Source organism: Anser anser (genome assembly GCF_964211835.1).
Source record: "Anser anser genome assembly, chromosome: 1".
NCBI classification, from domain to species: domain Eukaryota; kingdom Metazoa; phylum Chordata; class Aves; order Anseriformes; family Anatidae; genus Anser; species Anser anser.
This window is the reverse complement of record NC_139720.1, coordinates 92,109,383-92,136,951: the sequence shown is the minus strand read 5'-3', so window position 1 is coordinate 92,136,951 and position 27,569 is coordinate 92,109,383. Positions and strand designations below refer to the sequence as shown.

General features: G+C 38.9%; 1 protein-coding gene across 2 annotated transcripts; it reads right to left on the bottom strand.

Moving 5' to 3' along the window:
* Positions 1-2,957: 2,957 nt before the first annotated feature.
* IFT57 (intraflagellar transport 57) lies at positions 2,958-21,331 on the bottom strand. Of its 2 annotated transcripts, XM_083819399.1 has the most exons (11): positions 20,588-20,979; positions 18,302-18,464; positions 17,233-17,351; positions 16,195-16,285; positions 12,853-12,921; positions 12,219-12,341; positions 8,078-8,149; positions 7,350-7,481; positions 6,268-6,330; positions 4,523-4,589; positions 2,958-3,404 (listed from the first exon to the last, which is right to left on the bottom strand). In XM_083819399.1, the coding sequence occupies exons 1-11, from the start codon at positions 20,962-20,964 to the stop codon at positions 3,226-3,228; spliced, it is 1,455 nt and encodes a 484-aa protein (XP_083675525.1). In that variant the 5' UTR covers positions 20,965-20,979; the 3' UTR covers positions 2,958-3,225. The 2 variants fall into 2 exon arrangements, with proteins under 2 accessions (XP_083675525.1, XP_083675526.1); XM_083819400.1 differs by lacking the exon at positions 7,350-7,481 and having other exon boundaries at positions 20,588-21,331.
* Between the last annotated feature and the right edge of the window lie 6,238 nt (positions 21,332-27,569).

The following is a 27,569-nucleotide window of genomic DNA, read 5'->3' as shown; positions in this document are numbered from 1 at the left end:
AAGACACCAAATCATACTATGAGGTTCAGAGGGATTTCAGAGCCACAGAAAGCCTAACAAGCAAAACATGGCTGATGTTCCCTCTGGAGCTTTAGGGAGTACATGCAGGAGCATGTGAGCTGGCTCCAGATGAGCCTTCCTCAGCCACACGTTTCTGAGAGCCAAGTCTCAGCTCTTGCTAGGGCCACATGCAAGACTGAACTACTGCAGTTCTAGTGGCAAGGATAAAAAACCTGGTTTCTCTGACCAGATACAGGAAATGAAACTCCTGTTCCTCCTCCATCTGCACTACTTACAGATCTGTCTGCAGCTAGCTTCTGCCTGCCTTCTAGATGACATCTAACAGTGACGTGGTGCTTTCATGCTGGTGGATTTAGAGGAATGCAGGCAGTAAAGGACCATGGAAGAAGAGAGCTCTACGTAAGAATTAACTCTTACGAGTAGTGCTTCTGCCCCCCAAATTCTTCAGATGAAGAAAGACACTTTTATAGCACAACAGAGCTTCACGTGTATCCTTCTATCTTAAGGACACCTTCATTTAGTTGGTCTCCAGTTCTGACATTGCATTAGATATGAGCAATGTATGAAATAATGTGATTCAAGTGATTTGGTTTTAATGTGATTTCTGCTTCCTGCATTGATCCAGCAGTGGAATGATTACGCACATAGCTGCTTTTTGAGAACAGCCTTTCAGGCTGCCTACGATAGAGCCCATAGCTCTCATGCTTTTAAGGAAGGTGGTGTGGCTACTTGCTGGATCAGTCAAGTGCTTTCAAAGCAAGGTCAAGTGATTTTTCTCTCTAAATGGGCAAATGCCATTCTCTGCCAGACGACAATTAAGGGCCACATATGACTCCTGAGACAACAATGGAAGTGTCCTGCTTAGATTAATGCAGTTTCAGACAGTACCACGAAAAATAATGTAGATTAATTGCACACAATTAGCACATTATTTTAGAATTACTTTGGCATAAAGAAAGCTAGCTTTTCTTCTGGAGATTTTTCTAACACATTACAGTTTTTCTGGCCCTGCTTGTCTGATTCATCCCTCAATAGATTCACTTATAATACTGGAAGAGACTCAATTCACGTAAGGGAAGGGTTTCTTTTATTAATTTTGTTTGTTGTATTAGCATGAAGGAGGAGTTTCTGGGGAAAGTATTTACATAAACAGCATTTAAACAGCACAATGTTTGCAATCCAAAAACATCAGTATGCTTTGCAGGCGATGCAGAAGGGGATTGCTTTATCTTAAGCTGAAGTAAAAACAGTGTTAAAGTAAATATTCAGTAGCAACACCACCTAACAAAGGGAACATGAATAATAACTTTTCTAATTTAAGCTGAATGTGGGAGGATATAGGTAGGCAGCAAGAGAAAAAAACTGTTGAAAACTGATTTCCAGTGTGATTCATAGAGATTTTCAACAGTTGCTTGCACAGGTAAATTACAATATTTGGCATTTACTTTTTACTTATTAAAATCTGATGGCTTTAGGGCTTTTTGTTTTTGCCAAATGAACTACTGAAACACAAAAAAGTTAAGAAAATGGCTTAGGATGTTGCCTGTGTCAAGTGTCTTGACTTTCAAGCACAACACATATCCACTGTTTCTGCAAAATACTGTTCACCTGATAAATTTCCTTTAGGTGAGAGAACTGGATGTCAAATGAATGGAATTACCTATAGAAGTTAGGAGAGGAATTTAACAAAACTGGAATTGTACTGACTTTGTCCCTGTCTTATGAACAATGGTAATTGGAAGGATGCACAAGTACTATAATAAGGTTCTCTCTTTGTTCCACATGCCTTCATTACTTATAACCTCTAGAATCACTCCCTACCTACACATTTGCTAAGACAAAGGAAACTCGCTGTTGCCAGTACTCTTCAAACCCCTTCCTCGTCCATTTTTCTTCTCATTCCATATTACACAACCAGATTTGGCAACATTTTTCCTTAACAGAGATCAAAATTGGATGCTCTGACACAAGAACAGTAATAAAAAACTATCCAAATGATGCCCATGGAGTTCTGCTACATACTGTAAATGAAAGTAGCATTTCAGTCAATGTTAATAAATGTTAAAAAAAAAAAAAGTGATTATGAAAAACAGTGATGATACATAGAAGAAAATTAGGAAGTCAACAATAATTTCTTAGTCTACAAAAAACATCCTTATCAGTCTGCTTAGAGGATCCCTCCATCCTCTCCCCTCAGAAAAGTTAAGAATAGGGTATTGGTCCATTCACAAAGTTGTGTAGGGCTCTCCTAGGAGCATGCCAAAATCATTGCAATGTTAGCCTGTTGCTGCTGCCCTCCCTCCCGCCTTTACAATTGACTAAATCCTGCTTTTCAGTTCTTTTAATCAGGGTTATATCACTGAATTTACAGAAACAGAATAATAAAGTTGCTTACATTATCCTAACATCAGGGTCACAGAATAAATTCAAATCATTACTGCGAATCTAGTAAAAATGAATCTTGTCTCATTCGACTCAAAATAACCTGGAAACATATATCCAACTAGTCACCTATGCAGAAACCATCCTGATTTGTTCTAATTGCAAATAATTACAAATACTCAGAATTTGAGAGAAATATCACCAGAGCAGCTCTTGAATGAAATACTACGTATCCACCCACCACAGAGCTAAGGAACAAAGCAACTCCATGGACAGACCAAAGTCGTGCAGGGCTGGGAACAGAATCCACGCTTCATGTGAATGTCAGATGCAGTAGAAGCTACTTCACACTAATCTTCACTCCAATGTCAACAATTAAATACTTTCTACTAAGTGTAAGTAAATGGCAAGAACAGACATTTTAATTCTTTTCAAATCCCTTACAAGCAATTTTCTTTCAGCACTGTAGAATATCAAGATTACAGGCTGTCAGTAACATTCTATAGATATTCACACTACATAACATTCTCCAATGAAGCAGAGAGACACGTGTGTTAATAAGAACTAATTAGTGTATTTGGAAGGGATCTGCAGTAAATCTTTACAGCACAAAACTAAACATGACTCTATGTTGAGTCCAAAGTGTTTATAACGTTACTTTTAAAAAGTGTGTGACAAACATTTTGTTAAAAAGAAAAAAAAAAAAGAGAGATAAAAAATAACGCCCCTCTTTCCCCAAACAAAAGGAAAACCACCAGAATCACCAAAAAGCAAACAGTAGAAAATTGCATTTTGGGCAAACCAATTGAGCTCCAAACAATTTTAATAGGCACCTACTGTGGGTTCTGGAATCATTGTCGCATGCATATCTCTAGTCATATTGGATTTCTCTTTCAGCTTTGACTGGAGTAATGTGTGCTCCATTACACCAATTTGAATGTCCATCTGAATGGTTTCTTGCTTCAATTTTGTTAAAGCCTGTTTAATCTTCACTAGAGGAGCTGTCCAAGAAAAGATAAATAGTGCAACTTTGTGTTAGATGACTTAGCACAAAAGCATTATTTTCTATAATTCATTCCTTAAAATTGAAGAGTTGAATGAACAAAAGGGTGTTCTACTCTAAAGACTTGATTGTACTGATACATCATTTTTAACATGCAAGACACTTTAAAAGGTAGAAATGGCGATGACAATTTTGCTGTCTTCTTGACAACTAAGATCTGTAAAAAGATGTGCATAAACATTAAGATAGGCTTGTCAATGGTGTGTTTTGCTCAGCTGAAAGCCTCATCCCCACAGCTGACTTGGGGTTTGATAGAGAACTGAAGACATTTTCAGTAGGAGGTCGTTTTACCTGAGAAAAGTTATTATAATGTTTTGTGCTCCATATGTTACTTCTAACCCCTCACTTCCCCCTAACATCACCCTATAGATGCTGCTGCTGTATCTTACAGCTCCTTATAATTCTGGGCTCTGGAATTTATCCTGATCCTTGGCTATGCCATAATGCTGTTAAGGTGTCGAGAGGCAGCTGAGTAGCTCTTTCACAGTGAAGCAAGGCAGCATAAAATTTCCTTATACAGTAACACTTGCATCTACTTAAGTAAATTAGCTGTATGGTTTACAGTTAAATACAGATTCAGCTTGCATATTTAGCACTACTAGAGTGTGCATCAATTTATTTTTGCATTCGTACCTGTTATATGTTTGCAGCAGAATGTATTTATCAGAAAAAAACACAAACCACCGAATTCCCAGATAGAGGCATACTAATTCACATAGGTACATTGCTTTAAACATTAAAAAAATCCAAACACCAAAGCACCAAAATGAATTTTTTCACTGATTCCAGCCAGCCTTAGTCAGAGAATCCAATAGCTACTGCCAGTAATGATTTGAGAGTAAAAGGGCTTTTACCTTCTATAGACTTATGTAACCTTTTCAAGGAGGGCTAGATGCCTAAGTTTTCTTAGACACCTTTCAAAATTTTAATACCAATATTTCAGACTAGTCACTCATTCTGGTTACGGTGGTGTTTTGTTTTTTTTTTAACAGAAGACCAACCATGCATCTTTCACTGAGAAAACAGGTGGATGGTTTGAGATGGAAGCATACTTACCACCATCAGTCATACTGCTTCCTTTCTCTTCCGTTTCCTGCTTTACTCTCTCTAATACTTCTGTAATCTTAAATTAGAGATTTTTTTCTTAATTAAACAAGTTGAGTGAAAAGTTAAAAGAGAAAACAAAAAAACTCTCTCCTGAATGTGTCAGTTAAAAAAAAAAAGAATTAATCTATCTTAATTGTTGTATACAGAGGAACATTTTTTTTCAACATTATTAAAATTTTAATTAGCCTTTAAAAAAAAGTTGTAAGCATTATGGCAGAAAGCAGTGAGTTTTGACCAAGCAACATGGTGTTACTGAGAATCCAAGTGTTGCAGCATGATGGACAGACAATAAGAACTGTTACCCCCACAGACCATGATTCACCAAATGACCACAAGAAATGCTCTTCTAAAAGTGGCAGGACTTGGCAGGTGACAGCAGAAATCTGAGAAACAGCTCTGCAGCAAAAGGCAGTGCAGCAGCCAAGCCTGCTGGCACTGGCAATAGGTAGGTAAAATCCATGCATGAGGAATAAAATTACATTTCAGCACAGACTATCAACCAGTTTGCCTTTGTAGATGACAAAGAAAAAGCAACTAGGTGATTCAAAAGTAGAGTCTAGGTAACAACCTACTATTTTTGCCTTTAATATAAAAACGGCCTTTCATTAAGGTTTCAGTAAGCCTTTTTCATTAAGAAAAAGAAACATCACTGCAATTTCATTGCATAGCTGCAATGGTACTGGTATTGCCAAGTGGGATGAGATTTGGTTGCATGCTTGAAAGCAGATCAGTAGTGATATCTAATGTGTCTAGCTTAGCTCAGATACACATCACTGCATCTACATAGTTTAAAGGCTACCAATAGCATACTTTTCTTTAATAATCAGCTAATATTTTTCAAAGCACAAAAACATTACAAATCTGATGTCAACTTCCTTGAGAGTCAAATAGAAAAAAAAATCTAATTCTGCAGATGCCATGCACTAAGGATTTTTTGCTAGAAAACCCTGGTTGAATGCTGTGGTTACTTAAAAAAATCTCAACTCTATTTTACAATTTCCATCATATTCCTATGATGTGATCTACTTTATGTGACTATTATAGACACTTTAGTTAGTTTCAAACAATATAATCGTTTAAAAAAATCTGAATTCGACAAAGAGTGGAAATATTTTGAAGTCAGTAAATCTAAATGAAAACTATGAAACAATATGTTGAGGCAATTAGGAGTCTGCGGATTTTTTCTTTAAAGTTGTCAGACCACTGATTAAAAAAAAAAGAGAAAATACAGTTTCAGGTGTTAATATAATTTGATTGGTATTGAAAAGCTACTTTTTAGTCAAATATTGCATTTAAATGCTTGCAAGATGACAACTTCAAATTGCTATTGTTTATTTTTACTAAAAATAAGAGTTAAATTTTTCTTCTTCCAAAGACTTTATGGACATGACTTGATTAATCCTCAATAATTCTAGGAGACAGGTTATAAAATACAGAATATTTCCCTTCTTTTACTATCTGGCAAAATAAAGAAAGCTCAGAATAGTTTGCCCAAATTCACAAGTTAAAAATCAATGGCAGCACTGGTTTAAAATTTAGGGACTGAGCTAGATTGCTTCCACTAAAAACAGATTAAGCTTTAACACAAGAACGTATCAGAAAGAACTCACTTTATAAAGCTGCAAACACTGAACGCCAACTCTCTGAATACTTTTTAAAACAAGCAAAAGAAACAATGTGAAGATATGTTTTACCTCAGAAAGTACTCTACTCCTTTCAGTTACTCCTCCACTTCCCTCCTGGTACTTCTCTTTAGCCTGTAAAGAAACATGTTTTTTGCTGTGATGACAAAGCTGAAGAAACACATGCATTCCAGACACTTTAGCATCTAATAAACAAAGTGGGTTTTTCAAACCTAAACAACAGAATCATTAAAAAAAAATAATCTGAACTTTACAGAGAGAATGTCAAAACTTTCTTATATATGTCTGTCCCAATTCCTGATCTTATCCCACAGAGTTCCAATGACGTTTATTACAGCACTATGCATGCAGGGAAAGATTTGAAACATCAGCCTATATAATGACCAACATTCAGAAACGCAAAGCTGTTTTACACATTTTAAGTAACAGCCCTGATACACAGTAAGAAGTAGGTTTCCTAATCATTTACATGAGGAAACAAACAAAGAAAATTTGCCAGAATGCAGGCCAAACTGAATTCTGAAATCCAGAACAGTTCTTTCTCAGCAATAAATTAGTCTAGAAGTTTCTTAAAGTTCAACAGTGAGATAAACAGAAAGCACAGAGGTCATATCTTGTTAGTCTTATTTTAATGTTGTAACCACAAACAGGAGGGCTAGCCAAATGGCAGCTTATTCAGGCTTCCTAACCAAAGAATCAAGTATCTTCACAAACACTAGACTATTGGCATAAAAACTAAATGAAGTAAACAAGTAATCAGAGTGCTTTATGTAAGTTAGCATGAGTAATCAATGTAAGAGATGAATGCTGGACTGAAACTGCAGTTTTTCCACTCATCGCAGATGTCTGAACTTCACAGGAAAAGCAGAACTAGCAATTTACTAGCTGCTCAAAATTGGCAACAGATTTACATAATATTCAGGCAAGAAAACATTTACTTTCCCTTGCAGAATACTTGAATAAAAATTGCTAATTTAGCTTAAAAAATATATAATCTGACAGCCAATCAGCATCTCCCATGCGTTATATCCAAAAGCAGAATTCACAGATAACTCCTCCAATTCTTTGCCTTCTCCCTCACTTAATAGCAAGTTAATACTAGAGAAGGCAACAACAATAGATCAGTGCATTACCTCACTGAGCAAGGCTTGTGCTGAACGGTATTCTTGAACCAAATGCTCCAACTGATTGTTGATGTACTTTTCCCTGCTATTGATCTTTTCCAGTGTTCTGCTGATTTCACTATGGAGTTTGTCCAAGTAACCCTAGAAAATCATATTCTGTGTGTTGACAGTATACAAAAAATACCCAAAAAAGTATTAAAATGGTGCTGTAATTAAGAAAGAATATGGAAGTCTATGAGTGAGAGAGAAAAATAGTACAGAAATGCTATGTCTGGCCAATGAAGAGATATTCCCAATGTGGTGTTTTTTTTTTTTCCTTTTCCCAGCTCTACAACACGTATTTCAAGCTTTACTGCTTCCTTTAATCTTTTCTCAAATTAATTACAAATATCAATGTTGGTAAGTTACTCTAGCAACAGTATTTAAAAGTGTTTTTTTTCATTAGCTGTTATTTTCAGATTGTATTATTCCATTCTTCCCTCTGCACTCAGGACATACTTATGCTAATGCATACATTAATGAAATCTCATATCTCTGTTAATCCTCATATATACAAATCTATTTCCCACAAGATCTTTTACCAGTGCCTCTATTTCTAATCACTATTGTCATGCTTCCCTTTTCAGTTTCACAACTTTATCGCAATTAAAATGAAGAAATAAAAAACGTATATAAAATGAAAGAGAAAACAGTAGTGCAGACAGATTGGTGAAATATTCTGCATATAAAAGACATACCCGAGTTTCTTTCAAAGAAGATTCAATTCCATCCTTATGCTGATGCATTTGATCTACATGGATCCTCCAATCCTAAAAATAGATGCCATAAAGTAAACCACAGGTAAATACAGCTTTTACGTACCTCTGCTTCCTAAACAAATGCTGGTATGCAAGGAAGGGTGAGTTCTCATAGATACTACTACCATGTATCCTTCTACAACTGCCATGTTCATATCCAGATGCACTAGCTTAACGTGACGCAATTTATCAATCTCCTAAATATCCCAACGTGACACTCAGATCCATAAACACTGACATCCTCAACAATACCACAGTAGCTGTATTTTTAGAGTCTGTTTGATCTTCAAGGAACTATTTCTCCTAGAAACCACTATGGGCACAAGTGTTGAAAATACTGATTACAGATGTACTAGCTCAGCTTATTCTTAGAGAACATGCATGCTTCAAATGTCCAATAACCACCAGTTCCAGACTATCAGATCTTCTATTCCTACTTAACCCTTGCTGCTTTCATAAGAACAGAAAGAAATGAAAGAGGCAGAAATACCTGAACTTGTTTTTGATAGTGGGACAAAATTGGAATGGGGAAAATTATTTGCAGCTGGTATCTCAAAGGCAATGTACGTAGACTCAAGTATGGAGAATGAGAAACGGTGCTATTTTAACTTGACACATAGGCATCTTTTACTTAGGAATCAATTCCACTCCCCACCATTTATCACAAATTTATGCTTATCAATGCAGAACTTTTATGCCTCCCAGACCCAGAGCGCAGCTGCAGACTATGGGTTGAAAATAAAGCAGAGTAGTAGCACTGCAGAATTACTGCTATTGCAGTATTGTATTTCCAAAGTTGGAAAAAAAAAAAAAAAGATTTTCAAGCTTTTAAAACTTTTTGGCACTGTACTGGTCTAGGTGTCAAGAAAACTGATGTTAACAAGTCTTTATTGCTTGAAATCAAACCCTAGGATACTTTCTTGGAAAGCAGGTACTGTAAGGGTATGCAGAAAATCACTGCTTCAGTAAGATTACCTGATGAAGGACCTTGTCAAACAGGATGATAAGGAAAAATGGGAAGCAAACCAAAGAGGCACAAGCCTGACTGACAAACAATAACAGAGACAATAACAAGAAACACACATCTTGCCAGTTACGCTATTAGGTAAGGGCATAAGGAATGCGAGAATGCTGATTTCAGTAAGATTATCTAATTGAAGACCTTGTCAAAAGGGGATGGTAAGGAAAAAGGGGAGGGAATAAAAAACATACAAAGACACAGACCTGTCAGAAAAACAGTAAGGGAGACTGACAAGAAACAGACCTCATCAGTCACAGTAACCAATGAGCTATCAAGAAGCTGCAGGCATCACTTCAAAGGCGGCACAACTGCACTTTGTAACTGAAAAGAATGCAAACCTAGGAATCCTGGATATTAGGGCCAAGGGTCGGTGCAACTATGCAAACTGGTGAATGCATAGTTTGTAGGGGAAGGGGACTGAGGAGGAACAAAGCAGAGAAGAGACAGGGAGGTTGGCCATGTGTAAACCACTGCCGGTCAGCACACTTGTCTGACTGAGCCCTGTGCTTGATCACTGGAGCAAGTCCTACATTCTTATTAAACTCTTTCTTCATGGTCTTTCTGTGTAAAGTCACTCTCTATCCCATGTGGGTTCACCTGCTGCAAGGACTAAGTGCCAGCTGCTAGCGAGTGTGGATACAATGACAGCAATTGGAGTCAGACCCGGGGGGGCGTGGGCACCCTGTGGGCCCCTGGTGCTGGCAACTGGTGTGAGTGGGGCTCTCCGTGCCAGGAGCTGGAGTGCCACAGCTCTTGGGGGCACATCTGTCCAGGCCCTGTGGCTTGTGTTCAGGCTGCCAGTTACGGGGGTGACCAGCAGGAGTACCTAGAGGGCCAGCAACTGGAGTCAGGCCAGGGCTGTAGGTGTCCCTGTGCCTGCAGCTGGCACGAGTTCGGTCTTGGTGCCAGCCACTGGAGTAGGTGAGGGTCTCAGCCACTGGGGCTGTTGGCTAGCAAGCATCAAGACGCACCAGTGAGCAAGGAGAAGAGCAGTGAAACAGACAAGGTGGCCCCAGATCCAGGTAGGGGTGTTAGACAGTGAGAAGGACCGTGCTGACAGGTGAGGGATTCTTGAATGTCCAGAGAGCACGAGGTGTATACTTTCGCTAGTGAACTTCAACCTTTATTAGCTGAAGAGAAGGAAGTGGGCTTGGCTGCCTGTACTTAATGTTTTATGGGAGTCCTATAGGTGCTGCTGAAGATAGCGCCTTGTTTATGGTAGTGTGTAGGTGGCCACGACAGCATCTTCTGTGTGCGTGTAATATCTGCTTAACTTCACTACTGGCTGAATCTGCGAACAGGAAAGCAGCAGCAGCATCCATCGGTCTGGATGAGAATGCCAAGGTCCCCCAGGCACATGGGGCTGGGCTGCAGGACGTGAGCAAGAGGAATTCCCAGGCCTGGAACTCCTGGAGGGTGTGACCACTTATAATGTCTCATAACAGGAACAAAATAAATCCTGGATTAAAACAGCTGCACACTTAAACATGTGTCATCCTTCAATCACAGGCAGTTCCACCGATTTGAAATGGGGCTATTCCCCTTGCACATAACTACCAAAGGACTGGTGCTTCTGTCTCACCACCTCAGATGAGCACAGCTGAGCATCTCCAACAGCTGTTCAGCCCATAAGCTCACTTGCTGGCTACAGTTGTGCTGCTGCCCACTATTCTCTTCAGGAACAAAATAAAGTTTAGTAGAGAAAACATGCTTATACTGTGTGTTGAGGTTTACGTTTGCAGCAGACTCAAGATTTTTTTTCCTGCTCTGGTGACAACTGTTAGCTATTTGCCAAACTTTGCAGTATTAAAATAAAAACAACAACATATACACAACTCCCTACCTCCCACCCCTGCGAAGAACTTCAAAATTAAGTTGTAGTTTCTATTGCTGTCTAGTTAAACCATTAACCTCTCCTGGTACTATGGATATATGCACAGCTTACGAAACATAACATGATGCTTTTCTTACAGAATGAAAAAAGGCCAAATACTTCTTTTATTTCTGAAAGCATGAAAGTACAGAAGTTAGAAAAAGACGAATCATATTTTCATATTCATTTTGGTGTATTCCTTAAAGCCAAGGAACAGTGCACTAAACTGGAAGCTAGCAAAACTCTGTTCCCACAGTGGCTTTACTTTTTAATGTATATCTTTATTAAGCTTTAATTTCTTACTGTGAGAATCAGGAGTGTTGCTCTCTGTAACAGATGGGCTTGCCAAAGACTAGAGGAAGGTGGCTCAAACCAGGAAATTCTTCACATTGAAGAATGCAGCGTAGCATAACACAGGGAAGCAATTTAACAGAGCATTGAGAGCTTACTCTATTTTTGGCAAGACAGTTATCCTTCATTGAATTCTGAATCACTGCAGACTGCTCCCAACAATCCAACTAGTTGGGCCACTACAAATGAGCAATTTCAATACTGCACTGATCTATGCATGTTATATGAGCTCTTAGAAAGAATGCTTGAGGCAATGCCAGGAATAAGTCCAAGGCTTGGATGTTGATGTGCCAAAGACAGATGTCTACTTCTGAGATGCTCATTCTAGACTCCTTGGAATAGATTACGGAGAGAAATACACATTTTTCTCCACAGAGAGAAGAAATGATGAATTTCATCTCGAGGTAGCTATCTGGCTAGGTAGGTAAAATCAACTGAAAAAGTACTATTTGTTTTGTTAAACATAAGGAAAGCTCCTGATCAGAGGTACAGACCTACTTTATCATAATTTAAAGTTCAGCAAGAGGAATTCCATGAAATCAACCTTTTAAGTGGTTGAAAAATTGAACAGTTGTAAAATAAGAAGCTCCTCGGTTGTCTTCCAGGAAGATGTTTTAAGAGCTGCTAGACTGAAGGTACAATTTTTCGGAAGTATTTAACCATTTTAGAAGTTTCCACTAAATAAATATACAGAAATAGCATTGGAGAGTCCTTTACTCCCAATTCTTGGCATGACAAAAGAAGAAAAAGAATTGCGAATGGTAAATCAACAACACTGCTGATTCAAACCGCATTTTAATCACCATGCATACAAACAAAAATACACTCTCACATACCTTATTGTCAGTCCTGACCGTAACTTTCAGCTGTGGAAGCACACGTTCCACTTCCAGATTCCATTCTGCCGCATCTGTCGTGGACTGTAAGATTTCTTCTTGTTTTGTAGAGTCATTCATGTCCTGCATAAAAATCACAAAGTTTATATACAAAACATAATCCTCATACACAGTGATAACTGTTAGAAATCATGTTAGGATGGCTTACAGTGTTACAGAAAAATACATATATCCACTAGAACTACAGTTTCAATTGTATTTTTAATGCCCTTCTTTGAATTCTTAAGTATTAGGAATTAAAATAAATATACTTTCTCACCATGTTTAGAATTCAAACTAATAAAAATTATAATGCATTCCAGAAAAAAAAAGAAAAATAATTAAATTATATTTAAAAACTATTGCCATGCTTTTTAAAAGTCTCTGCAAAAACTATTGCAAATGTTTCTATCAATGTTGTAGTGATAACTGTTTAGAAATTGGATGCAGTTTTCTTCTAAAATAAGACAATTTATTTCAGTTGGAAAGTTTTTTCAAGCTTGGACTATGTATGTATTTTCGGACTTCAACCAAAATAAGTTGCTGCTAAAGATGTGCAAATGTCCCAAGGGAGGAGTGACAAGTAACAACCTACCGATCTGTAGGTTTGTGCCTTCAGAACATTCAGATCAATGAAATTTTCTTCATTGTCTGACTCTTCTTCCTTAAGAAATGTTGCAAAGAGACATCAGTAAATAGCGTACAATCTTTCTTCAAAACTTTTATTTGCAGGAGCACAGGCCAAGGAGTATTAAATTCAAAATTTCTGAACAAAAGACTTGGGAAGTTTTTGATAACAGAGTTTGCATTTACTTAAAATCTTACAAGTACACAACATTTGGAACAAGCTAGAAGACAAAAGCTACCCCACATTTCTCTGGAGGTGCTACAGTATTTGAAAACTAAACCAACCAGCTAAAAAAAACCCTCAGCTCCATTACAACAAATGGGCCATTAGCAAGAACTTACAGTTACCTTAAAACTATTATGCTTTGTATAAAATTTTGCAGTAAAAAACAAACCAACCCCCTCCCCCAAAAAACCCAAACCACAACCAGATCTTCAGTACAGATTAGTTGCATAATGAAGCCATATTTTAAGCCTGCAGAATACTGCATTTCATACTGAGACAATCAACTTGTTTCATTGCACATTACACTGCACACTGAGCTGATAGTTTTAGAGAATCATGCATTAAAGGCTCAAATTGCATTCATCAGTGACAATAATCAGCTTAAAGCCCATCACTGCACAAGGATGTTTTTCCTCTTTGTTATCCTCCACTCATCTATACTGAACTTCACCTGCCATTTTATCACCCATGCATTTCACCCTTGTACAGTTCATCCTACTACAGTTAACTTCTCAGTCTGCAGTTGTCTTTTCCACCAAAGTTATATTTAATCATTCAACTTCCTTCTAGACAAATCACAAGCACTGCAGTAACACTGGTCTGAGTGTAGAACCTTTCGTGACTCAAATAGTGAAAACCTGGGAGCTTATTCCTGTACCTTACATAGTCTTTGTCTACCAGTGACCACTTCCCCTATCTTAGTTTATTTTGGCACATTTGGACCCTAGCCCCCTGAACACTTGCAAAGAATTAATGGTGACTAGATTAGGAGTATCATTTGCTAAATGAACAATATGCATCTGTGCAACACTTAGAAGAATGTATTACAACACTACCAAAACAACAACAATAAAAAAGACTAATTATCAGAACCAAGGAACTAAATTATAAAGATTGCCTTGGGCTGGCTACTACTTCTTCATCTAATTCCCCAAGATTTTCAGAACTAGGCTTGTCTCTGTCAGCCTCATCAATTTTATTCAGAAGAATCTAATCCAGAAGAACAACCCAACAAACTCATCATTAGCATTTAACTACTGGAAATACTGCTAAATTAAGTTTTGGATACAACTAATACGACCAGGACATATCAACATATTGGCAGCAAAAACGGACTGGGAAAAGGTTTACATCTTCATATAACTAATCCCTGTAGGGCCATGAGGGGCTCCAAGAAGTAGTTACCTGCTTGGTATAAACCTAGCTCAGTGGTTTTACTAAAACAAAAATGAAGAAGGGCTAATGGACCATGTTAGATATGAAAATTATGGACTAGGATACTACCCGAGAGTAAATCCAGAGGTTCTTTGAAGGGTTTAAGGTGTGCTTTGGCTAACTGTTTCTTCCCCACTTCCCAATATAAACAGCTTAGACCTTAACAAGAGGAGGGAACGAGCAGGCAGCTGACTGTTTTCATTTTTTTTTTTTGAAAGCTGTTTTTTTTTTTTGAAAGTTTTTAGCCAACAGCTGACATTTCCGAGGCTTGTTAAATATGCAACATATAATGTCTCTGATTGTTCTCAGAATTATTCAATAATTTTTTTGGGTCAGCTTCAAAGCCGACAAAAATGCAACCAGACAGTGATACCCACACCCTAATACTTGCATATTGTATGAAACTTAAGAATAGAAGGATGGAATTTTTCTTGGCTGATAAAAACGATAAAAATAGCACAGTACTTAAGAAAACTGTAAGAGAAGAGAATCAAACTCTTCAACTGTTACAATCTTGTAGTCTATTGTGGCATATAAACTGGGACTGCAATCAGAGCCATATGGTAACATTACTGACACTAACTTTTATGACCTTTAGTTTTTCCCAAGCACTTGAAAAATGTGGACACAAAAATGGGACAGCTATGGCATTTTTATCTAGTATTTCTGGGCCTTAACTCCACAAAACTGTCTTCCCTGCAGGTAACTCACTGACCAAGCAAGCGAGCATTTCCAGGGTCACAGCTTTCAATATTTTGGTTCTGATCTAAATTAACTTTGTACAGAAACATCAGATTTTGGAGAAAACAGATGTGAAACGAACTCTTTTTTGTAATTTTCACTTTAAGCATCTTTATGTAACTTCACTCTCCTGAAAAGTCTTAAGTCAGCAGTAAAGACTCACTTTGAGAAGACTGACAGAGGCCTGTGAAAATGATGAAATCTTGTGATCACATTATACCAGTTTACAGACAGCGAGACTCCAGCTCTCACAAAAATAATCCTCTGAGTAAGTCTTTCAACAGGAAACAACTTCTGTTCAACATCCATCCAGCAGTAAGCACAAGAAACATATTTGAATTTACAGGCATATTTTGTGGATTGTTTCATAAACGTGATGACATGACTGCAATTATTATAGCTAAAAAGCAGGAATAAATAAAGAAGTTGATTCTCAAGCATTGCCATCTTGCTGAAAAAAGGTACAGAGGCTTATTCTGCTGTCAAAAGTGATGAGAGAATATTAATATTTCATTCATGGAATATATAGTGATGCCATGACCTTTCTTTTCAGAAACAATTCTGCAACCTTTATTTGTGTCTTCAACATTGTTTTTAAACAAATACTCAGTTCCCAGAAGTTCTTTTCCACCTACCTTGTTCCCAAATCTTAAGACTAACTAAGTGCCAAAGATACTGTTTCCTATTTGCACTGAAATCTGAGTAACAATAGTGAGCACTTTATTAAGTGCTGGGCAAATTTAAATCAGATATTAGCCAATTCTGTAGATGTGGATTGATTCAAGTTTTATTTAACATCAACAACAGCTTGTTTCAGTAGAAACCAAACAATTCTCAATCTATGTAATTCAATGTATTGTTAGATTCAACCTCACTTTATAATAATTTAAACGCACACAATAACAAATGCTCTGTCCTGCAGAGTAAACCACCTTACCTGAAAAGAACAACCCTACAGAGAAGGTGATGATGCAGAACAGAAGATGAACGAAAGAAGACACAGGAAACAAAGGTGATGGAATAACAAGTAGAAAAGGCTTCTTAAGGCCAAACAAAATGAACAGCAAGTAAAAATTTCCTCATGGTTGGCCAATACTAATATAATGAAAACCAGTCAAGTAAACCTACCACGACATCCTCTTCCAGTTTATTAAGTGTTAATTCTGCATCATCTTCTGTTATTTCTTCTTCTTCTAGCTCTTCTGTTGGATATACCGGTCTGAAATAAGTTCAAAGAAGAGCTGACCATATAAACACAATAAATTGGAAATACTTCTGTAAATTGCACCCAAGCAAACAAAAGATTTCATGAGAAGTAAGGATGACGTGGAATATGACTAGACAGTCATTGTTTCACACATATAAACAAATGAAATTAATGTTTGCCTTTAAAAGTGATTTACCTTGGGCTGTCTTAACAGTGAGGGTTAGTTATTATGCCAAGCAGTACAGGATATTCACAATGCCAAGACATCCGGGGGATTAAGTTTTCATTCATTTTCTCCTTTGGTCTAACTCCTTAAAATTCTAGTCCAAATCCCCACAAACTTAATTCTGGCTTAAAGTGGAACTTGTGTACTAAACAGAGGTAACAGTACAGTATTTTGGAGGTAGAAATTAATTCGCTCTACCATTTCAAAACCCACCAGACGGAGGGGATGAAATCAAGAGTATTTTTAAACAAGTTTTCATACACTTGATATTATTCGTCATTTAAATTCTCTGAAGATTTCCTTTGGATTAAATACTCAAAATTACTGTAGTCTGCTTGTAACCTGATTACATTCTGTGCGTACCTACAGCTGAAGAGATCAACAATCTATCTATTGATTGATAGGACCTAAACAGATGGATACTATTCATCCCAACTGTCAGAATAACAAGCAGCTACACACAAGAAAGTGACCAAAAAGAGGCAATCGGTCAAATCTTTATTAATTAGTTAAGTCTACTAAGGGCCCAAACTCACCCTTGCTGGTAAGAGACTAAATTGCATGAAATTGCATTACGGACTACTTTGTCCCACTTCTGAATTCTGCACCTCATGAAACATCAAGTAGAAGATTTCTGGTCAATATTACGTTTTGTGTGCCGCCCTTTACAACTATTTACATTTGTTCCTTGGAAGATAATGCATAAGGGAGGATTCTTAAAAGCGTACTGTACCTTTTCCAGCTAAAGCCACTGTATTTCAAGGCTTCATCAGCTAAACAATCAAGAACATAACATGCTTGCTCTCCATAACCTGCTTTTAATTTTGAGGGAGGAAAATCCACAGGCCTTCCCTAAAACAAAGAAATATGCCGTTTACTAATGGCTACCAAACAGTCAGAGTTTCCTCCCACAGAGGTTACCAGATTTTTACACTAAAACCAAGTGTCCATTGTGATCAAAATTTTACCAACGTTAATTCATATTCTTCCCCCATGGAGCTCTAGTCATGCAACAGAAGGGAAAACAGAACAATTCAAGGAACAGATGCAGTGTAGAAATCTTAAAGCACCTGGTAAGAAGATACTCATAGTGAGCAGAAGAGTCAGAAGCTGCATGAGAGCTAGACAGTCAAGCACAAAAGTGACACCCTGGCAAGGTAACAACAGGTACAGAGACTTAATTAATGGCTTTTCAATGCTGCTTTGTTTGTACCAGAATTATTTAAAAATATTTTATTATTATTTATTGCTGTCTAACTACTTAAGAGAAGGGTGTTCTTAACATCATTCACAGCTGCACCACAGTAGAATCTTCCATGAGATCATTCACTTTCCTGAGTGATTCACTTTCCAACAAAAAAAAAAACACAACACAAACATGAATACAATTTAAACCATTTCCTTTAGCATGAATTATACTTTTGACTTTGGCAGCAGCAGGATCATAAGCACTGTAAATTTTCAAGATAAAATCTATGTATATTACACTACTATAAACAACTAGCATATGTGGCACAACAAGAAATAATCCTGATTTAATCCATTTCATAGATTGCGGAACAAAACTAATTAGAACTATATATAATAACGTAAGACCATTTTTCGTAGTGCCAAAATATTAGCAAGTAGGTACAGACAGTATAAGCTTCTAATTAATATTGAACAAACACATAGAAAGGAAAAGTCTGTCCAGTCCTTGGGAACATAATCAGACAGGAGAGGAAATGTGTTATTACTGATATTTCTGAAAGTGATGCCTATGCTTGAAATGCACTTGGAAAAACAGCATGTTCAACACTTACAAATGAACGCAGTTCTGAGAGTATGTTTGATATTACTGCATTGGGGTCATCATATTCTTGTGGCTGCTCGAAGGGATGTCCTGCTTTAGTGATTAGCCAAGCGGCAAGCGTGCAAAACATAAAGAACTGCTCACCAGGATTAGTGGGCAGTGCAAAGTAGTGCCTGTTTAAAAAGGAGGAAAACGGTAAATAATGTACTCCAAACTAGGAGTATAGGTCAGCATAGGCTAGGAAAACAGATTCTTTAACTGACATCCTCAGACAGTAAACCATTTGAACTACATTCAGGATCTCTAGTTTCACACATAACTGCAGTAGACTGCATTTTCCACATGCAGCTTATGTTTCTTGCTTTGAGCAAGTTTTAATCAATATTAGACTTCTAGGGAATCAAACTAAACCTGGGAACTCCTCTCCCCTACTAGGAAGATTACGCAGCTTCAGTTCGACACCAGTAAATGAACATTTCCATATAAAGCCAAGTTACCTCTCTTATTTACCTGAACAGTCTGAAATTTTGTTGAGCTCAATTCCCTTCCCATTGAATTTTAGGGAAGCAGAATCTATCCCGCTGCCCAATAATATAACACTAATTAAGAGTCAATAAATGTATCCATTCAAATGTCACTTACATAATATAAAATACTGAAAAGCTCAAAAGAATCTGAAGTCAAAGATCTGTAATCGCCAATAACTTGCAGGCTGTGAACAAGATAGGGCTTGTTCAGTCTCAGGCATTTCTCACAGGGCGAGTGATTTAGAGTGAAAGACAAAATTTAAATTTCAAAAACAACCCCTGAACAGATTAGTAAAAGGGACTGGTAACTACTGACAACAACACACAACAAACAGCCCACTTCAAAAATGAAATTAAAATGATCTATTGCTCAAGTTTTACACCTGTACGCATGACAAGGGAAGCCAGGGTGAATTTGTCTATTTTTTTTTCTACTTTAGACCACACAGAAAAAAGCTTCAGAAGTGCATACTTCTTTCTGCTCATTAAATGGAGTCTAGACATATACTTAAAGAAAAGTGTCCATAGCTGGGATATGAATATGCCTTGTTAAAAATATTTTTTTGGTATTTTTTTGTTGTTGTTGTTGTTGTTGTTGTTTTTTTTTTTTGCACCAACAGACCACATGAAAACTTGAATGGCATTTCTGTGAGGATGGGAAAGCAAGCTTACTGAAGCGCCATTGCTTGATGTCTGCGTGCTGTCCTCATCCTTGCCACTGTACCAGAATAACCCTGCCGCCTGTGCCTTTCTTAACATCTCCAACTGCTCTTCCTGATAATGGCAATACATCCAGTTCCTCTGGCTTACGAACTCCCCAGATCTCTTCCCCTTCCTGCCTTCCTCAGTTAGCAGGTAGGCAAGAGACTGGTGTACAGCTCGGATCAGGAACTTGCTTCTGAAGGGATTCTTCCACTCGCCCTTACCCACAGTGTTTTGGGTCACTTCAGGGAGCGAGGTAGAGTAACTGAATTTATTTTGAATCAAACTGAACTGAAAAAATATGGTCTATTGGCATACCTAATGAGCCCTGATAAGCATTTAGTCCATAAAATGAGACCATAGTTAGTCCCTCAAAATACACATTGTGTGTACGTGGGATACTCAGAACCAAGCACTTCCCTTCGCAGACACGGCACTCGCTCAGGTGGACAAGGTCTGTTTTCCTTGCTCCACATATACAGGTGGTCAGACAGCTGGCTAAAACCAGCTTATAACTACCGAGCTCATCTTTGGGCCTCTCCTTCAACAAGAGAATTCTTGGGACTACACTTTTCCCCTCACCAAACTGCTGTGTACAGAAAATTTAGGTGTGGGATATGCTGCTGTTGAACCTGGTTGACATTGTTGGATGGATCTGAAAGTCATCAGGGCAGCTAGGTGCTAAGAAGATATCGGTCGCATTACCCAAGTTTCCCCATCTCTCACCATAATAAAGTTACACCTCCTGGCAGTTCCAAAGTCACACACAGAGCTCTTAAGCAGACAAAATGCAGTTTTTTTGTTTGCTTTTGTGTTTTTGTTGTTGTTGTTTTCTTTTGTTTGTTTTTAAAGCATGCCATCTGCGTGGTGGTCCCTTCTCCTCGCCCCCACCCCCTGATCTCGACGTGCCGGGCTTTGTCCTTGGCGAGGGCAGGCGCTGGCTCCGCTCCTCGGCCTGCTTCCACCTGTGGTGCCCGGCCCAGCACCGCGCCGCCCCGCCGGGCCCTCGGCCACCTGCCCACCCCAACGCCTCCGGGCCGCGGCCACATGCCCCCCTCAGAGGGCACCTGGAGAGCGGGCGCATGTTGTGCCGCCGCAGTGCCTCCTCCTCCTCGCAGCCCAGCAGCTTCAGCTTGTCCCGCAGCTCCTCCATCAGCACGAAGGCCTGGTAGGCTGCGCCCGGGCCCCGCTCCGCCGCCGCCACCTCCTCGTCCCGCTCCGCCGCCATTTCGGAGCCCCCCGCCGCCGCCGCCCGTAACCATGGCAACCGCGTCCACCAATCGCCGCTCGCCCCCTCCTCCGAGCCACCAATGGCGGCGGAGCATGCGGAAGTCAACGCCCAATCACCGCGCTGCCAGCGATGGGGAGGCCTCTTGGTTACCATGGAGACGGCGGGCGGCAGAAGATGGCGCCGAGAGAAGATGGCGCCGGCGTTAGGCGTCATTGCTATGTCACTGCCACTGGGGCGGGAGCAATGGCATGTAATGGCCGCCTCCAGCCCTCCGCGTGAGGCGGGACAGTTAAACTGCAGAAAAGTTGCAGAAAGTGCAGATAGCCTGCAGAAAGAAAAATAAATTCTTATAACACCTCTCTGTTGCTCTTAGTGTATGAGCAGAGGTGGGGGGAAGGGGCACAGGTTGTATCTGTGAAGTTAAAATTGTGGGTCAGGTCTGCATCCTAAAGAAAACTTTGTATGGTTGTAGTGTGGGAGCCTTCTTCCTTCAGGAGCATTTCTCATCAACTGAAGCATGGGGTTAGGGTGTTAGGCATAGGGGGTGCGTTGGGAGAAGGCAGAGAATTGCTACTATTTTCTACTACAGAAAATGTCTTCTGAAGATTCAGTGGGAAAATTCCAGAAAGTTAGTACCAGTATGGCTAGCACGGAGTTTTATCAATATGTGGAAAAAAAGAGTTAAGAATTTTACACATGCAGTTGTTGTGTTTGCTCGCTGGTAAAACTTGACATGCTCAGGCATTTCTAGTTTTCCTAAAGGAGTGCATTCTTGAAATGTGCTGTTATTATCATGTTATATTTCTGTAGGAAATGCATCCCCTGAAAACAGGAGTAGGAGTAACTCACATTACTGCAGTGATCTTGTTTCTATTTTCATGATGTCTGTATAAATTATTCCATACTGATCTTTCAAAGCAGAGACTTTGCACATAATTTCTTGATTATGCCATTTAGATCCGTAACAATAAGAAAAGTGTATTTCTTCAGTGCTTGGCAGTGACTAACCATCAACATATGTATTCTTCACGCCTGTAAGACCCCAGAGCCGCTGCTAAAAAGCAGACTGTCCAGAGCCAACACTCTCCATGCTTTTGCAGAAAAACTGAGTGAAACGGCCTTAATTGTGATGCAAAGAAACCACAAGATAATGAGAGTTTAGATTTGAAGTAAATTGACTAAAATCCTGAATTCTTCGTAACTATAATTGCTGTTATTATGCAGGCCAAGAAAAATATTTTTCTTTACACGCTACAATATGAAGATCCGATGCTAAGATTTGTGCTGAGCAGGGAAATTTTTAGCTCATTATTTCCAGCTCTGTACTTCAGTAGTGTTATGGAATACAACTCAAACAGGCAAGGCAAGCTGCACTGTCCAGGCTTCGCTCCCTGATGCAGACCACACAGACAGCACAGAGGTAGTGTTGGAATCACGTTATTCCCAGATCACCTCTGCCAAACTCCGCAAGCTCTCTCTTAAATATAGCAGATCACTTAGTTAGGGGAATTTAGTAATGATTGCAGTTTCTGAAATTCAAGCCTCAAACACAGCTTGTTATGTTATCAAGCTAGAAGTGATGGAGCGAAGGACAAATAAACAAATGTGTCATCCAAGAAAATGTGATGCACATCACTTGCCAATACAAGGAGAAAAGAAGGCAGATACTGGCAATTGCTGCTACTGGGCATAGCTAGCGGTACAATAGTTTTACGTACAGTGTTTGTTTTACTCTTGCATCACCTCTGTCTCAGGTTTAATACTTTGTGTCATATCACCCCGGTTCCCCAATGAAAAAGTAATGACAAAATCACCCTAGCTTTACAGAAGAAGTAAGATGCAAAAACTCTTGGGATGTAAGTTTCTCATCCTCCACAAATACAGTTGCACACACCAGTCAAAATTATTGTTCAGTATTGATGTAGCATATAAACCAATTAAAAAGCCCAGCTCAGACTGTGCCCTGTCTAAGTTAGGAATGGTACCTATAGCTCTTCTCTCAGGAGAGGAGTAGTAGAGGAAGACTTTTAGACTCTTTTCAAGCTATATGAGTCATGAGGTAGTTTCTTCATGACCCATAATGGTGCTAATTCATGAGCACCATGTAGTGCTGTATTTTGAAGTAGTTTATGTGGATGGAGGAACAGCATGGTCTGTCAGTTATAGTATGATTATTCTTGTGTCATTCTGCATGTGAGCTTCTTCAGTTCATTGTCATTTAACTGGCAAATCAGCAAAGCGGATGGGAGAGCCTCCTCTGCATTCCTACCCTATACTTCCTAGACCCTAGACACATTTTTGCAAGTTCAGCAAATGCACTTTTGATCAAGTAAAGACTCTTTACGCCTGCAGCATTTGCAAATTCAAAAAGAAAAAAGTTGCATTAATAAGAAAACTATGTTGCAGTAACAAGGAATCTGTTTTAGGAAATGGAAAAATCTGGCTTGACAAGGGACATTTTACATCCTTTTGGAAAAGGCACTTGACCATTTTCCCTTGGTGTCCTATTCATGAATTTTGAAGATTATTTTTTCCTAGCCTTGTAATAGCACTGAGGGTTAACACATGAAAAATAAATAGAAAGTGGATTACATTGTAATGAGAGGCCCTCGACCATTCTAAGACGTATAGTAAGGGCCAAAAATCTCGTCCCAATTTATTGCAAACTAAAAGCATGATACAGGCCTTGATAAACTGTACAAAGAAAACAACACAGCTAGGGCAAATCTTCCACCTGCATTAAAAAAGGTTTTCTCCCCTCTTTTTATATTGTCAGTTTGAAACGAATAAATCAACGAAGACATGAAGGGACAGAAGACACGATCTCTTATCCTCTGTTTACTTTCCATATGTGCTACAATTTGGGGTAGGTTTTAGTTCTTTTGCTTATGAAAAACGATAAAGATGACAACTCTTATTCTTTTTTTTATGGCAGAATTAATTCCAACGTTATTTATTAACGGTTAAGAATCAATTTGTGGTAAAACACTCCTGAAGCAAAAAAAGACAAAGATTGTGTCACAGATGTCCATGGCCACTGAGTGTGTTAAGCACCTGGACTTCAGCTGCCCGTGTTTCTGCCACACAGCTTGGCTGGTGGAGTACATCGTGACACCACTCAGCGGTCAGTAGTTAGCATTGAAAGTGGCTTGAAGTACATTGGGTGAGTTTGTGCTGAGATAGCTGAGGAAAAGTCATCCAGATTGCCCTGCCAGGGTTGCCAGATCTCCCTGAGCTGGAGAGGGCATCAAGCTTTCCAAGAAGGCAGTGACAAACAGCTGCATCCAGGCACTCACCACCAGCCCAACAAGGTTGTGTGACCTTGACCAAGAATGTCCATGCAGTGACACCAAGTGAATACAATCGGTTGTGAAAAATATTCGTTTAAAATTCTGAAATTAAACATCAATAGCAATTGGATATTATTTGTGTATTATTGATTTACACTGGGGCTGGGACAGCATTCCCTGACACCATCTGTGGTGACGAAGCCAATTTGAGAAGTTCTGTCCTTCCTGTCAGTCGCAAAATTGCGTGCTTTTGTCCGTAAAACAGCTTGGCCTCTTCCTGCATCATTATGGGGTGTTACAGCTGGCTTCTGAGCCCAATTAAATCCACTACACTGCAGTGGGGCAGCATGGGTATGGCATAGTGCAAGAGGTTGCATCATCATCCTCTTTGAAACTCATCTGTTACAAGTAAAAGCCAGCGTCAGTCCAAGAAGTGGGGACAGGAGGGGGTAGCTGACATTTATGTAAGTTTGCTTTACTCTCAACATTTTTTCTGTATCAGTTTCACATTTCAAGGGACGCATATTGATCAAACTTCACACTGTCAAAAAATTAATGAACTCAGACAAAATAAATGGAAACCTTAGTGAACCCACGGGTTATATGAGGGAGAGGAACGTTTGTTCTTGATGCATATGTTTCTTTGTCTATTCTCCACCTTCTGCCAGAGTGTTTTCAGTACCATTCGATCCTTTCTTCATACTTCTCTTGAATTGCACTCTTAAGTACCCCTGTTCAATCTTAAGTACCCAGGTGCAGTGTGAGAGGTGCACGGGAGTGAAGAACAGCAGCACTGTTTACATTTGGGCAAACTGCAGCTGATTTTGTTATTTAATGGAAAACAGAGATATAAAAATTATATTCTCCATTTTGTCTCAAGCAATCCCAAGCATTCTCTGGAAATTCAGTACCTGGTACTTTTCAGCCTCTCATGTGTCTTAGGAAGTATTTTTAATTGGATCAAGAGCAATGCAAGAGCAGTTCCCTTATTGGATATGCACGGCTGCCTCCATCGCTCTGATTTCTCCCTGAAGTGTGCCCAGTACACACTCAGCTCCTAATCCACTGCATATGCTTCTGCACAAGAGTGGTGTTTTTAATTTACGTACCTTCTGGCTCTGGAAAGTTTCAACTATGGTATCAGAGCAGGTAACAAGCGCACCAGAAATGCCTGGTTTGTTAATCTGTCTTTCCAAGTCACAAGTGAAAAAGGTACATTTCATTACAGCATTGTTTAAATTCCCCTGCATCTGTCTGCTGTCTCACTGAAACATTTTAAGAATATATTGCTTTCCTGTTCCTTATATAATAGCAGCACTGGGTACCGTTCTGTTTTTTTCCTAATGGTTTTCAGCACCACACCTCTGCTTATTTGGATCCATGCACAGAAACCAAGTGTGGTTATACTATGTCACAATAACGTATTAAGTTTCCTCTCCAGCAGACTGCCAGCCACCGCAGCCTCCTGTTTTTCCTTCCCTTGCAGCAGATCTCTGCAGTTAAATAGGTAGTTGTGCTATGATATTAATTTGTCCCGTACTAGTATTTTATAGGATCATTAACTATTAGTTACACTTACCTGCCCATCACTAGGTCAAATCACTTTTATTAGTGAGTCCCTCATAGTCCCCCAGTTTAGGAGAGAAATATCAAAATGAAAACAAAATCAATTTTAATACGTGTAAGCTGTTACCAATTAGATTTTTTTGAATGTATATACGATCAGTTTGCATTTAAAAATCTCGTAATGCTTCTAAAAGAACACTGTGATGTTTGAATATGAGAATATCTCTGTAATATTTCTTCACCTCACTACAAAAATCTTACTGTGAGAACTTTGCAAGTTGGTAAGTTGCTGCTCCTTCCCTATCAGAGGCTGGGGACAAATGAGGGGAATACAGAGCCAGAGTCGTCGAGAAATCTGTGAAATATTGAAAAACATGAAGATATATTTATTTAAAGACTTTTTTCTTTCTTCAAAGCACAGAGGGCTGTGCAGTTGAGAGCACAAAGAAACTTATGGACTCATAGCCTAAATGCTGTGTTGGTAGCAAATACTGTCTTTAAAGGTAGGAGGGAGATGAAGGCATGCCCATAGAAGTGGTACAATTTTTTTTTCTTTAGAAGAAACCTTGTTGAGGAGAACACGTAATTGTTATTTTCAAAGCTTTAATTCTACACAGCAGGCCTTTTTTACACTTGGAAATATGTATGTTTATATGTATGCCTTCCTTTTTATGTACTGTAGTAAATATCCAGCTGTGAAGTCTTAGTTACAGTTATTTCATTATCTCTGGTTCCAAGCGGACTTAGGGATTAACTTCTCTATCCATTGAAAACTCTTACTTAAGGTTAAAAAAAATGACTCCAGTTTTTTAAAATTATAGTGCAAACAAATTACAAAGTTTTTCAAAAATAGCGTGCTGTTTGAGGTGGTGCCTCCTGAAGTCTCAGTTCATAACAAAACAAACACATTCAAGCAGTAGCAAGTAGGCATCAATTAAATGCAATCAACTAAAAGACTGAGAGAACTAATATATGGCACCTCCGTTATTTTTTTAAGAAGAAAACTTGAGACAGTCTGCAGAATGTGAAACGTAGAGGTAAAATAGCAAAAATGGGAATAGAATAAGTTATAACAACTGGATATTTGTCTTCCCTTCTTTCCCCATGATAGCTTGGTTTCTGCCTGAAAACTTGATATAGGGTGTTTTAAATAGCAGTGGCTGTACACATGCTATATATATGAAGGAGGGGAGTTAGTGTAAAGAAAACTGTTGAGTCAGACAAACATACCTCCTTGAAGCTCAAATTCCAGCATGATTTTCCTTACCCTATAAACCTCAGTTTACGGTGGAGTGTAGAATTTCTCAATTTTGTTTTTGAACAAGATGCAGCAGTAGAAAGGAAACCTGAAATAGAAGAACTGTAGATAAACAAATGAGTCCTTCAAATGTGAGCGTTCTCATGTTGATGAAAGGAACTGAAACAATGCTGCCTAGAACCAGAGCCAACCTCTGCTAGATGGGCTTTTATGTCCTGTGGAATCTGTTGTTACCACCCACTTCTGAAAATCGGTAGTACTGTTAATGGCACCAAGCACTGTACCTGGAAGCAGCATTTACCCGCCTGAGAACTTAGTTGTTTATCAGCAGGATTTGTATAAGAAGTGCTCAAATTATATTTATTGACAACACAATTTTTGTATCAGTATAGTTAAGTAACATAATTGGCCCATTCACTCTTAATTCCTTATGAGGAAAGGCTGAGGGTGTCTCTTTAGCTTGGAGAAGAGGAGACTGAGGGGTGACCTTATTAATGTTTATAAATATGTAAAAGGTGAGTGTCAGGAGGACAGAGCCAGGCTCTTCTCGGTGACATCCAATGATAGGACAAGTGGCAATGCGTGCAAGCTGGAACACAGGATGTTCCGCTTAAATATGAGACAAAACTTTTTTACAGTGAGGGTGACAACACTGGAACAGGCTGCCCGGGGCGGGGTGGAGTCTCCCTCTCTGGAGACATTCA

Coding starts and splice junctions, on each gene's coding strand:
- IFT57 (XM_083819399.1), bottom strand. CDS start 20,964: ATGACGCCTAACGCCGGCGCCATCTTCTCTCGGCGCCATCTTCTGCCG. Junction 16,286..17,232: donor AGTGGCTTTAGCTGGAAAAG/GTACAGTACGCT, acceptor AACTTATTTCAG/ACCGGTATATCCAACAGAAG. Junction 3,405..4,522: donor AAGCAGTATGACTGATGGTG/GTAAGTATGCTT, acceptor TTTCTTGGACAG/CTCCTCTAGTGAAGATTAAA.